Source organism: Engystomops pustulosus, chromosome 2 (assembly GCF_040894005.1).
Source record: "Engystomops pustulosus chromosome 2, aEngPut4.maternal, whole genome shotgun sequence".
NCBI classification, from domain to species: domain Eukaryota; kingdom Metazoa; phylum Chordata; class Amphibia; order Anura; family Leptodactylidae; genus Engystomops; species Engystomops pustulosus.
Window position 1 is genome coordinate 255,451,783 of NC_092412.1, and position 13,610 is coordinate 255,465,392.

The window sequence follows — 13,610 nt, forward strand, 5'->3', positions numbered from 1 at the left end:
CCGCTGCTCTCTAGTGATGGATAGGCTGTATTCTCAGTGATGGCACCGCTGCTCTCTAGTGAGGAATAGGCTGTATTCTCAGTGATGGCGCCGCTGCTCTCTAGTGATGGATAGGATGTATTCTCAGTGATGGCACTGCTGCTCTATAGTGAGGGATAGGCTGTATTCTCAGTGATGGCACCGCTGCTCTCTAGTGATGGATAGGCTGTATTCTTAGTGATGTCACTGCTGCTCTCTAGTGATGGATAGGCTGTATTCTCAGTGATGGCATCGCTGCTCTCTAGTGATGGATAGGCTGTATTCTCAGTGATGGCACCGCTGCTCTCTAGTGAGAGATAGGCTGTATTCTCAGTGATGTCACCGCTGCTCTCTAGTGATGGATAGGCTGTATTCTCAGTGATGGCACCGCTGCTCTCTAGTGATGGATAGGTTGTATTCTCAGTGATGGCACCGCTGCTCTCTAGTGATGGATACGCTGTATTCTCAGTGATGTCACCGCTGCTCTCTAGTGATGGATAGGCTGTATTCTCAGTGATGACACCGCTGCTCTCTAGTGATGGATAGGCTGTATTCTCAGTGATGGCAACGCTGCTCTCTAGTGATGGATAGGCTGTATTCTCAGTGATGGCACCGCTGCTCTCTAGTGATGGATAGGCTGTATTCTCAGTGATGGCACCGCTGCTCTCTAGTGATGGATAGGCTGTATTCTCAGTGATGACACCGCTGCTCTCTAGTGATGGATAGGCTGTATTCTTAGTGATGGCACCGCTGCTCTCTAGTGATGGATAGGCTGTATTCTCAGTGATGGCACCGCTGCTCTCTAGTGATGGATAGGCTGTATTCTCAGTGATGGCACCGCTGCTCTCTAGTGATGGATAGGCTGTATTCTCAGTGATGGCACCGCTGCTCTCTAGTGATGGATAGGCTGTATTCTCAGTGATGGCACCGCTGCTCTCTAGTGATGGATAGGCTGTATTCTCAGTGATGACACCGCTGCTCTCTAGAAATTATGGAACTCCAGTCACACTGTTAAGTAATCTTTGAATTTATTTTTACACAAACTCCAATTGTGACGTTTCGGTCTGTATTAGACCTTCATCAGACTCTGTGGGTACAATAGGTGCATATTATAGTGGGTACAAAGTTTCAAAATATACAAATATATACATATATACAAAATTGTTTGGAAAACACTTCTGATATTCTCAGCACATGTGTGTAAGCATAATACTTATATTGTGGAATAACATCATCATGACAATATCATAACAAATACATGATCACCAAAATTTTTTAAGCAAGGTAGTATAGTCGTGCGGAAGGTAGATAGACATCGGCTTGCCATGGAAGGGACTACTTTGTGAGAAGCGGAAACATGTAATGGGGATCTCCAATCACAGGGTACATATATTAAATCTGGTCAGGATGACATGATCTGAAAAAAGAAAAACAGCTTACCAGTTTGTCTTATAGAAATGGGGATCAAGGTGGTGGCATATAGCCCTGGAGCACCGAGAAGCAGGAATTGCGGTCGTGGCCGCTCTGGGAAAGAGGTGCTGTGTGTCTCATGGTGCCGGCATCTTAAGAAAGCCTCCGTGGAGGAGGTGGGAGGGAACTTCCGGTTTCGGGCCGGAGTACTTCCGGTTGCCGACCGGAAGTCATGGTGTGTGCGTTCCATTGTTGGAACGCATGTGCGCGCATGCGCACAAGGGATTCGGGTCGTAATGGGCGAGGATCGGGAAGAGGAGACATCGCGGTCGCGATTTGAAGAATGGGTAAGTATCTAGGGATATAGGTGCAGTATATGTTTAGTTGATGCAGAAAAGGGGCTGGTTTGATCAACATACAGAGGAAGACAGTTAAACGACTTCGAGACTGATGACAGAGGGGTATTGGCTGTCGGAGCAGATTAGAAATATAGAAAATAAAGTCAGATATATAGATTATAGGATGAATGAAAAGGGGAAAAGGAAAATTAAGGCATGGGGAAAAAAGGGGGGAGAGTAGCACACGGGGGATAGGGTTGTTACCCATCCTCGGACGTGCTGCGCAGGTAGTCCCATCTTCCTTGTCTTATCGTCTCTGTGGGAAATAAGTTGGTACGATGTTATATCAATAGCATGTGTATTCAACAAAAACTCTGTATGCTATAGTCCCGGTTGAGTCCATCTGGTTGCAGAGTTTGTAATGTGTGAATCCAATAGGATTCACGCTTTTTTAGGAGGGCAACTCGATCCCCTCCTCTCCTTGGTGTCTCAATCCGATCGATAATCTGAAATGTGAGTTGGTTAATTGAGTGTCTGGCCTCTGAGAAATGAGCTGGGATGGGAAGCAATATGTTGTTCAAACGGATAGTGGATTTGTGTTTGGATATCCTGTCACGTATCTTTTGTGTTGTCTCTCCTATATAGCCAAGGCCGCATGGGCACTTGATGAGGTAGATGCAGTAGTCTGTGTCACAGGTATAGTATCCTCTTATCGGGTAGCGTTTGCCTGACAGTGGGTGCGTGAATGAATCACCTCTGTGCACGTTGGTACATTGGGCGCAGTGTCGGCATGGGAAAGTGCCTTTTTTGGGGGTTTGTAGAAAAGTTTGTCGGGGTACTTTGGTTATTGTGCCCAAGTCAGCCTTAACAAGTTTATCTCTTAGATTGTGGGGTCTCTTAAAGCATGGTAAGAATGGGTGTTGAAATTCAACTATGGATGGATGCCCTTTGTTGAGGATGGACCAGTGTTTTCTGATGGATTGGTGGATCTTATATGCACTGGGGTGGTATGAATGTACAAAGGGAATACGTGGTGGTTTATTTTGTTGCCGGCGTGGTTGTCGGGTTCTATGGATGTCTAGGGTGTTTGTGGGATAACCTCTGTTGGTAAACCTGGTTTCCATCTCTTTAAGGCGTGTATCGACTAGTTCCGGTTTGCTGACTATGCGTTCAACTCTGCTAAATTGGGAAAAGGGTAGTGAGGTTTTGGTGGATTTTGGATGATAGCTGGTAAAATGTAGCAGGTTATTGCGATCGGTGGGTTTGGTGTATATGTCAGTCCAGAGTGTGCCATCGCTGTTTTTGTTGACCAATGTGTCCAGGAATTGTATCTTATTGGGATCGTGGTGGATGGTAAATTGTAGTTCGGGTCGGATCGAGTTGAGGTGGTGTAGGAACTCTAAGAGTGAAATTTCAGTGCCCTCCCATACACAGAATATGTCGTCTATATAACGTTTCCAAATATGGCAATGTTCTGAAAATATGTGGTTGGGATAGATGTAGGATTCCTCGAAGTCTGACATATATGTATTGGCGTAGGGGGGGGCTACGTTTGAGCCCATGGCGGTACCCTGTCTCTGTATGTAAAAGGTGTCTTGAAACATAAAGTAATTTTCGGTAAGTACTAATTGTAAAAGGTCCATGATGAAGTCTATTTCAGATTGTTGGTATTTATGTAGAGTGAGTAGTCTCTGTACAGCTGCTATGCCTAAGTCATGTCTGATGGATGTGTAAAGGCTATTGACGTCAAATGTGGCAAGGATGGTATCAGGATGTAGTCTGTGAATGTCTCTGATGAGTTGGAGGAATTCTGATGTATCTAGAAGAAAGGACTTGGTGGTTTTTACCAGTGGGGTGAGGATTTTTTCTAATAGAATGGATAGTGGTGAGAGGACCGAATCAGTGGATGCAACAATGGGGCGACCAGGAGGATTGTTAAGGTTCTTGTGGATCTTGGGCAATGTGTATATAACTGGGATAATTGGGTTAGTTTTGGTAAGGAATCTACGTGTGTCCCAGTTAATGATGCCCAGATTGGTGTATTTGTCTAAGACTCTTTGTATTTCGGTAACAATTCTGCTGGTAGGGTTCCTGTCTAGCTTGTTGTAAATGGTAGTATCATTTAATTGAGACAATATTTCGTTAATGTATTTGTCTTTGTCTTGTATCACTATGGCACCCCCTTTATCAGCGGGTTTAATTCTGATATTTTTGTTAGACATGAGATTAGAGAGGGCGGTTCTATCGCTGCTTGAGAGATTTTGTGGTGCGTGTATCTGTTTGTTATTGATGTTGCGTCTGAAGTTAGTGACGTCCTTTTGGATGAGTGATATGAAGGTTTCAACTGCATGTGAGTTCTTGGGGGGCATAAATGTGCTTTTGTTCCTGAGACCTAGGTTCCGTATGTTTATGGGACATGTTGGGTTGGCGGAGGTAGCGGGAGTGTCAATTGGTGATGGCTCTGAGAAGTGTGCTTTGAGTCTTATGTTTCGATAGAATTTTTGGAGGTCCATGTCAAGATTGAAGGTGTCATATCTGTAGGAGGGGCAGAAAGACAGACCTTTCTGAAGTAGGAGGAGTTCTGCTGGACTTAGGGATGTGGATGAAATGTTGACTACCAAGGAGGTGTTCCTATCTGGGATTTGGTCAATTGGAAGTGATGGGTCCCTACCTGGGATCGAGTTGCCATCGTTGGGGGTTGATCTCGGGTGATGTCTCTTGCTCCTCCTCGTCTTCCTCTTGGTGGGCGTCCCCGGTTTGTACCTAAAAAAGAAAAAGTTGACTGGTCTTGGTATTCCCCTTCCATGCTCGAAGCTGAAGAGGTGGCGGGTGATCTGTATCTTCGTCGACGAGAGTTGTATGACTGAAAGTTGTCCTGCCATTTATAGACCCTGTCGTTGAGGTAATCGTCTGCGTCTCTGAAGAACTTCTGGCGCTTCTTGGTTTCCTGTTCTTTCTTGAATGTGTCAAGGGATGTCTTTAGTTTGGTCTGTAAGGATGAAAATTCTTCAGTAGGAACTGTTGTCTGAAGTTGAGTTTCTATGCTGGAAACTTTTTCTTGGAGATTAGCAATCTCCTTGTGTAGAAATTCAACGGTGAGGGTCATTAAATCAAGGGAGCACTTGTTCAGGATCTGTTCAAATTTTGAGCAGAATTCCTTATTATCTTTGAAAAAGGTCGGTCTGAGGGGGACTCGTAGTCCTCTAGGTATGCGTTGGACCTTCAAGTACTCTGATAGGGTGGCACAGTGAAGTTGGGAATTCAAGGCCTGTTTCGATGTTCGTTCAAAGTCTCTTACTTTGAACTCATTGGATGGAATATGTAGAAATTCTGTTGAGATTGTGGGCTGTGACAGAATATCAGCCGTTTCTTCACAATTATATGAAAAGGTTTCTAGTGGCATTGTATACTAGGTGCCAGCGGAAATAAGGGTAGCATCAGGTAAGATTCTGATTTCAGCTGCACACTGTTTAGGAATGGAGGGTTCAGGTGCTCTGGAGAGGGTCCCAACCCCGTATCGTATAGAAATTATGGAACTCCAGTCACACTGTTAAGTAATCTTTGAATTTATTTTTACACAAACTCCAATTGTGACGTTTCGGTCTGTATTAGACCTTCATCAGACTCTGTGGGTACAATAGGTGCATATTATAGTGGGTACAAAGTTTCAAAATATACAAATATATACATATATACAAAATTGTTTGGAAAACACTTCTGATATTCTCAGCACATGTGTGTAAGCATAATACTTATATTGTGGAATAACATCATCATGACAATATCATAACAAATACATGATCACCAAAATTTACCGCTGCTCTCTAGTGATGGATAGGCTGTATACTCACTGATGGTACCGCTGCTCTCTAGTGATGGATAGGCTGTATTCTCAGTGATGGCACCGCTGCTCTCTAGTGATGGATAGGCTGTATTCTCAGTGATGGCACCGCTGCTCTCTAGTGATGGATAGGCTGTATACTCACTGATGGTACCGCTGCTCTCTAGTGATGGATAGGCTGTATTCTCAGTGATGGCACCGCTGCTCTCTAGTGATGGATAGGCTGTATTCTCAGTGATGACACCGCTGCTCTCTAGTGATGGATAGGCTGTATTCTCAGTGATGTCACCGCTGCTCTCTAGTGATGGATAGGCTGTATTCTCAGTGATGGCACCGCTGCTCTCTAGTGATGGATAGGCTGTATTCTCAGTGATGTCACCGCTGCTCTCTAGTGATGGATAGGCTGTATTCTCAGTGATGGCACCGCTGCTCTCTAGTGATGGATAGGCTGTATTCTCAGTGATGACACCGCTGCTCTCTAGTGATGGATAGGCTGTATTCTCAGTGATGGCACCGCTGCTCTCTAGTGATGGATAGGCTGTATTCTCAGTGATGGCACCGCTGCTCTCTAGTGATGGATAGGCTGTATTCTCAGTGATGGCACCGCTGCTCTCTAGTGATGGATAGGCTGTATTCTCAGTGATGGCATCGCTGCTCTCTAGTGATGGATAGGCTGTATTCTCAGTGATGGCACCGCTGCTCTCTAGTGATGGATAGGCTGTATTCTCAGTGAAGTCACCGCTGCTCTCTAATGAGGGATAGGCTGTATTCTCAGTGATGGCACCGCTGCTCTCTAGTGATGGATAGGCTGTATTCTCAGTGATGGCACCGCTGCTCTCTTGTGATGGATAGGCTGTATTCTCAGTGATGGCACCTCTGCTCTCTAGTGATGGATAGGCTGTATTCTCAGTGATGGCATCGCTGCTCTCTAGTGATGGATAGGCTGTATTCTCAGTGATGGCACCGCTGCTCTCTACTGATGGATAGGCTGTATTCTCAGTGAAGTCACCGCTGCTCTCTAATGAGGGATAGGCTGTATTCTCAGTGATGGCACCGCTGCTCTCTAGTGATGGATAGGCTGTATTCTCAGTGATGGCACCGCTGCTCACTAGTGATGGATAGGCTGTATTCTCAGTGATGGCACCGCTGCTCTCTAGTGAGGGATAGGCTGTATTCTCAGTGATGACACCGCTGCTCTCTAGTGATGGATAGGCTGTATTCTCAGTGATGGCACCGCTGCTCTCTAGTGATGGATAGGCTGTATTCTCAGTGATGGCACCGCTGCTCTCTTGTGATGGATAGGCTGTATTCTCAGTGATGGCACCTCTGCTCTCTAGTGAGGGATAGGCTGTATTCTCAGTGATGGCACCGCTGCTCTCTAGTGATGGATAGGCTGTATTCTCAGTGATGGCACCGCTGCTCTCTAGTGATGGATAGGCTGTATTCTCAGTGATGGCACCTTACCATGTGACGCTGTTGGTTTAAAACGATTTTTCTTTATGTAGTTATTTATGTTGTGAATAATTCATGTCTCTCTGTTGCTCGGTCTTGGTGCCGTCTGTGTGTGTACTGGATGGCGATGACTCGGAGGATCTGTTGTGGGGGCGCTCCGCCTCATGGTCATCCACGCGGTGGCTGGATAGACGTCCCCCTCAGGCGCCTCTGTTGATATTTCTCATGATTGAATTGCAATCTGTTAGAATATTCTATTTCCAGGCTCACAATGCGGCCGCAGGATTTCTGCGCAGACACTTGGGCTGAAGTTGTGGATGTCGGGGACTCTTTTATCTCCGGTGCCTTCGGGTCAGGACTGGATAAAGGAACAGGAGTTTTATTACAGATTATATTGGGGGGAAAGGAGAAGACACATTTTCGAGTGTTGAAGGCTCAGGGGGCAGCGCTGCTCAATAGAGACGTTTCACCCCTTCAGTTCTAAGAAACTTTGGGCCCCTCTTCAGTTATTAGATAAGTAGGGCCCCTCTTAAGTTATTAGATAAGTAGGGCCCCTCTTCAGTTATTAGATAAGAAGGTCCCCTCTTTAGTTATTAGATAAGTTGGGCCCCTCTTCAGATATTAGATAAGTTGGGCCCCTCTTCAGATATTAGATAAGTTGGGCCCCTCTTCAGATATTAGATAAGTTGGGCCCCTCTTTAGTTATTAGATAAGTTGGGCCCCTCTTCAGATATTAGATAAGTTGGGCACACCTTCAAACATTCGAGACATTGGGCCCCTCTTCAGTCATGTGTTGAGTTTGGCACCTCTCAAGTAATGAGATATGTTGGGCTCATCTTCAGTTATTTGATTATTTTGGCACCTCTTCAGTTATGAAATGGGTTGGGCACACCTTCAGTCAATAGATATGTTGGTCATCTCTTCCTACTTTAGATAGGTTGGGCACCTCTTCTTATGTTGGATAGGGTTGGGCACCTCTTCTTATGTTGGATAGGGTTGGGCACCTCTTCTTATGTTGGATAGGGTTGGGCACCTCTTCTTATGTTGGATAGGGTTGGGCACCTCTTCTTATGTTGGATAGGGTTGGGCACCTCTTCTTATGTTAGATAGGGTTGGGCACCTCTTCTTATTTTGGATAGGTTGGGCATGTTGGATAGGGTTGGGTACCTCTTCTTATGTTGGATAGGTTGGGCACCTCTTCTTATTTTGGATAGGTTGGGCATGTTGGATAGGGTTGGGTACCTCTTCTTATGTTGGATAGGTTGGGCACCTCTTCTTATTTTGGATAGGTTGGGCATGTTGGATAGGGTTGGGTACCTCTTCTTATGTTGGATAGGTTGGGCACCTCTTCTTATGTTGGATAAGGTTGGGCACCTCTTCTTATGTTGGATAGGTTGGGCACCTCTTCTTATGTTGGATAGGTTGGGCACCTCTTCTTATGTTGGATAGGGTTGGGCACCTCTTCTTATGTTGGATAGGGTTGGGCACCTCTTCTTATGTTGGATAGGGTTGAGCACCTCTTCTTATGTTGGATAGGGTTGGGCACCTCTTCTTATGTTGGATAGAGTTGGGCACCTCTTCTTATGTTGGATAGGGTTGGGCACCTGTTCTTATGTTGGATAGGGTTGGGCACCTCTTCTTATGTTGGATAGGGTTGGGCACCTCTTCTTATGTTGGATAGGGTTGGGCACCTCTTCTTATGTTGGATAGGGTTGGGCACATCTTCTTATGTTGGATAGGGTTGGGCACCTCTTCTTATGTTGGATAGGGTTGGACACCTCTTCTTATGTTAGATAGGTTGGGCACCTCTTCTTATGTTAGATCGGGTTGGGCACCTCTTCTTATGTTGGATAGGGTTGGGCACCTCTTCTTATGTTGGATAGGGTTGGGCACCTCTTCTTATGTTAGATAGGTTGGGCCCCTCTTCTTATGTTGGATAGGGTTGGGCACCTCTTCTTATGTTGGATAGGGTTGGGCACCTCTTCTTATGTTGGATAGGGTTGGGCACCTCTTCTTATGTTAGATAGGTTGGGCACCTCTTCTTATGTTGGATAGGGTTGGGCACCTCTTCTTATGTTAGATAGGTTGGGCACCTCTTCTTATGTTGGATAGGGTTGGGCACCTCTTCTTATGTTAGATAGGTTGGGCATCTCTTCTTATGTTGGATAGGGTTGGACACCTCTTCTTATGTTGGATAGGGTTGGGCACCTCTTCTTATGATGGATAGGGTTGGGCACCTCTTCTTATGTTGGATAGGGTTGGGCACCTCTTCTTATGTTGGATAGGGTTGGGCACCACTTCTTATGTTGGATAGGGTTGGGCACCTCTTCTTATGATGGATAGGGTTGGGCACCTCTTCTTATGTTGGATAGGGTTGGGCACCTCTTCTTATGTTGGATAGGGTTGGGCACCTCTTCTTATGTTGGATAGGGTTGGGCACCTCTTCTTATGTTGGATAGGGTTGGGCACCTCTTCTTATGTTGGATAGGGTTGGGCACCTCTTCTTATGATGGATAGGGTTGGGCACCTCTTCTTATGTTGGATAGGGTTGGGCACCTCTTCTTAAGTTAGATAGGTTGGGCACCTCTTCTTATGTTGGATAGGGTTGGGCACCTCTTCTTATGTTGGATAGGGTTGGGCACCTCTTCTTATGATGGATAGGGTTGGGCACCTCTTCTTATGTTGGATAGGGTTGGGCACCTCTTCTTATGTTGGATAGGGTTGGGCACCTCTTCTTATGTTAGATAGGTTGGGCACCATAGATCTGAATGTACGTTAGATACACTATAGATGGGAGATAATTTAGATACTCCATGGATTTGTAGATAGGTTAGATACGCCATGGATCTGTAGATACATCTCCCCTCCAGGGGACCTCCTTGTCCTGTGCCGCCCTGTGACCACCAGGCTTCTCCTGTGCCGGGCACATTCCCGCAGTCTGTGGTGCAGCTGCCTCGTGGTCTGGTCGCCAGGCGGGCGCTGCCAGCTTCACGTCACCCCTTCCCCTGGCACGGAGGAGGCAGCTGCGCTCATTTTGCTTGACTACTTCTGTTAACAGGTCAAAACATCTTCATCATCAGTTTTACAAGCTGCGTGCACTTAGCTTCTCCCACACGGGTGGGTGATGGGGGGGCGGTTAACCCATTAGGAGGGAGACGATCCCTTTATCAGATTTTCTGGACTTTAGCTAAATTAATTCTTGATTTTAGTTAACACCGTAATTCCCAACTTATTGTCTCAGTCTTCACTGTAGATCCGGAATTGCGTTCGTGAACCCGGAGGCTCAGGATGATCAGAGCACATAATGCAAAGCTACAATGTATGGAAGGTACTCAGTGACATCATACGTATGGCTAAAAAAGAGACAGGTCCAAAAAAGAGACAGGTCCAAAAAAGAGACACCCAAAAAAGGAGACGTGTGCAAAAAAGAGACGTCCAAAAAAGAGACATCACGTTTAACCAAAAGATGCAAAATGATTTTTCTGCACTTATAACTGATTGGCTTTACTGACACAGATGTAGCAGAGTTGAGTTTGTAAGATGTTTCCAGCCTCAGTTTGTGAAGTGTCGCTCTATCAGTTGCAGGGAGTAGGGGGTTGTTTTTGTAAGATGTAGCAGAGAGGAGTTTGTCATTAGATGCATTGGTCTATGTTCATTCTGTATTTTACACACGTCTGGTTCTATCTGTGGCTGCCGGATGTAACGGAGCTAAATTACCTTATGTCAATGTATGTTATCAACCAGGGAATGTCAAGCCTAGCAGTAAGGAGTGTGTGGAATGTAGTAGAGGTAAGTGTGCTGTGTATAGGTTTGCTGGGTATGTCAGATGTAGTCAGGATCAAATTGTTAGATGTAGCAGTGTTGGACTTATCAAAGGTAGTGACCAGTATCTGTCAAAAGTGAGTGTGAGATGTTACTTTGTGAGATGTAGCAGTGCTGAGTGTGAGATGTTACTATGTGAGATGTAGCAGTGCTGAGTGTTAGATGTTACTTTGTGAGATGTAGCAGTGCTGAGTGTGAGATGTTACTATGTGAGATGTAGCAGTGCTGAGTGTTACATGTTACTATGTGAGATGTAGCAGTGCTGAGTGTTACATGTTACTATGTGAGATGTAGCAGTGCTGAGTGTTACATGTTACTATGTGAGATGTAGCAGTGCTGAGTGTTACATGTTACTTTGTGAGATGTAGCAGTGCTGAGTGTTACATGTTACTATGTGAGATGTAGCAGTGCTGAGTGTTACATGTTACTATGTGAGATGTAGCAGTGCTGAGTGTTACTTTGTGAGATGTAGCAGTGCTGAGTCTAAGATGTTACTTTGTGAGATGTAGCAGTGCTGAGTGTTACTTGTTACTTTGTGAGATGTAGCAGTGCTGAGTGTTAGATGTTACTTTGTGAGATGTAGCAGTGCTGAGTGTTACTTGTTACTATGTGAGATGTAGCAGTGCTGAGTGTTACATGTTACTTTGTGAGATGTAGCAGTGCTGAGTGTTACATGTTACTATGTGAGATGTAGCAGTGCTGAGTGTTACTTGTTACTTTGTGAGATGTAGCAGTGCTGAGTGTTACTTGTTACTATGTGAGATGTAGCAGTGCTGAGTGTTACATGTTACTATGTGAGATGTAGCAGTGCTGAGTGTTAGATGTTACTATGTGAGATGTAGCAGTGCTGAGTGTTACTTGTTACTTTGTGAGATGTAGCAGTGCTGAGTGTCACTTGTTACTTTGTGAGATGTAGCAGTGCTGAGTGTTACATGTTACTTTGTGAGATGTAGCAGTGATGAGTGTCACTTGTTACTTTGTGAGATGTAGCAGTGCTGAGTGTCACTTGTTGCTTTGTGAGATGTAGCAGTGCTGAGTGTTACATGTTACTTTGTGAGATGTAGCAGTGCTGAGTGTCACTTGTTACTTTGTGAGATGTAGCAGTGCTGAGTGTTACTTGTTACTTTGTGAGATGTAGCAGTGCTGAGTGTTACATGTTACTTTGTGAGATGTAGCAGTGCTGAGTGTCACTTGTTACTTTGTGAGATGTAGCAGTGCTGAGTGTTACTTGTTACTTTGTGAGATGTAGCAGTGCTGAGTGTTACATGTTACTTTGTGAGATGTAGCAGTGCTAAGTATGTCATTTGGCTCATCACATGCGGCAAGAATCAGTTTGTCAGATGTAGCAGACCCGAGTGTAAGTGAGCTGTGTCTGCCACATGTAGCAGGGCTGAGTAAGTTATCTGGTACAAGGCATTGCACAGATTTATGATATTGCTCACTAATGACAGGACAAAAGGTTAAATGACACAATCAGCTCTGCTACATCGGAGCTTTCTTTTTCTGTCACCCTGAGTCCATCATGAAGTGATTTGCTCTGTGATAAGCTGTTAGCGCCTCTCGTCTCGTCCCCCGTGTCCCATCCATAATATTTAGCGTGCGGGGAGGGTGGGGACTGCTCTGAGATTCTGGGTCTCTCCATAATTGGTGTCAGAGGATGTATCACTCCGGGTAATGGGGATACACGGCGGGCGGCTCGTTATGGCTTTGTGCTGCCGCTACATGAGGGCGAGATAAATGGCTGGGACTGTGTGCGCCAATTATTTGTTATTATAGTAAATAATGATAATTAGCCTTCATAGAGATGTAGCAGAGCTGAGTCTGTCATTCATCCCATGGAAACAGCATTGTCCTGCGTGTTATGCTGCGTGAGTTGTAATCGGCTCAGCTCAACTATACCTGAGAAACTCAGCTCTGCTGCCTTAGACATACCATGTGCCTCCTACATCTGAAAGATACACTGTAGCTCTGCTACATCCGAAGGATACACTGTAGCTCTGCTACATCTGAAAGATACACTGTAGCTCTGCTACATCCGAAAGATACACTGTAGCTCTGCTACATCCGAAAGATACACTGTAGCTCTGCTACATCTGAAAGATACACTGTAGCTCTGCTACATCTGAAAGATACACTGTAGCTCTGCTACATCGGAAAGATACACTGTAGCTCTGCTACATCTGAAAGATACACTGAAGCTCTGCTACATCTGAAAGATACACTGTAGCTCTGCTACATCCGAAAGATACACTGTAGTTTTGCTACATCCGAAAGATACACTGTAGCTCTGCTACATCGGAAAGATACACTGTAGCTCTGCTACATCCGAAAGATACATTGTAGCTCTGCTACATCTGATCCCCGCCCAATGGTCTCTAAAAGTGACTTACAGTAATCTCTCTCTAGATATGACAAGCTCAGCTCTGCTACATCCTGGAAACACAGTCATCAGGATGTTACATGCAGCCCCCTAAATCCTCTGTATGTTAGACAAATTCATCTCTGCTACATCTGAATAACCTGCATTACTACAACTGATAACAGCACAGCAACTAATAATATGTTACTACCCGACTTCCACTGTTCCAACTCAGCCCAGCTCTGCTACATCTGTACATGTACCTAAAATCTCTACTACACGAGACACACTCAGCACTGCTGCTCCTGACAAATCTATCTAATATCTCTGCTACATGTGACACGCTCAACCCTGCTGCAATTTACAAGCA

General features: G+C 45.2%; 2 protein-coding genes across 2 annotated transcripts in view; one reads left to right on the plus strand and one right to left on the minus strand.

The window, feature by feature from the left end:
- The window catches only part of IGSF11 (immunoglobulin superfamily member 11), a 241,290-nt gene that overhangs the window by 47,502 nt on the left and 180,178 nt on the right, over positions 1 to 13,610 (plus strand). The gene's annotated exons all lie outside the window — the stretch shown is intronic.
- Positions 1,114 to 5,809, minus strand: LOC140116824 (uncharacterized). Its single transcript, XM_072133258.1, has 3 exons — positions 5,618 to 5,809; positions 4,438 to 5,392; positions 1,114 to 2,082 (listed from the first exon to the last, which is right to left on the minus strand). Exons 2-3 carry the CDS (start codon positions 5,167 to 5,169, stop codon positions 2,074 to 2,076), a joined length of 741 nt encoding a protein of 246 aa, XP_071989359.1. The 5' UTR covers positions 5,170 to 5,392; positions 5,618 to 5,809; the 3' UTR covers positions 1,114 to 2,073.

Excerpts from the sequence above, each read along its gene's own strand:
- LOC140116824 (XM_072133258.1), bottom strand. The coding sequence starts at position 5,169 with ATGCCACTAGAAACCTTTTCATATAATTGTGAAGAAACGGCTGATATT.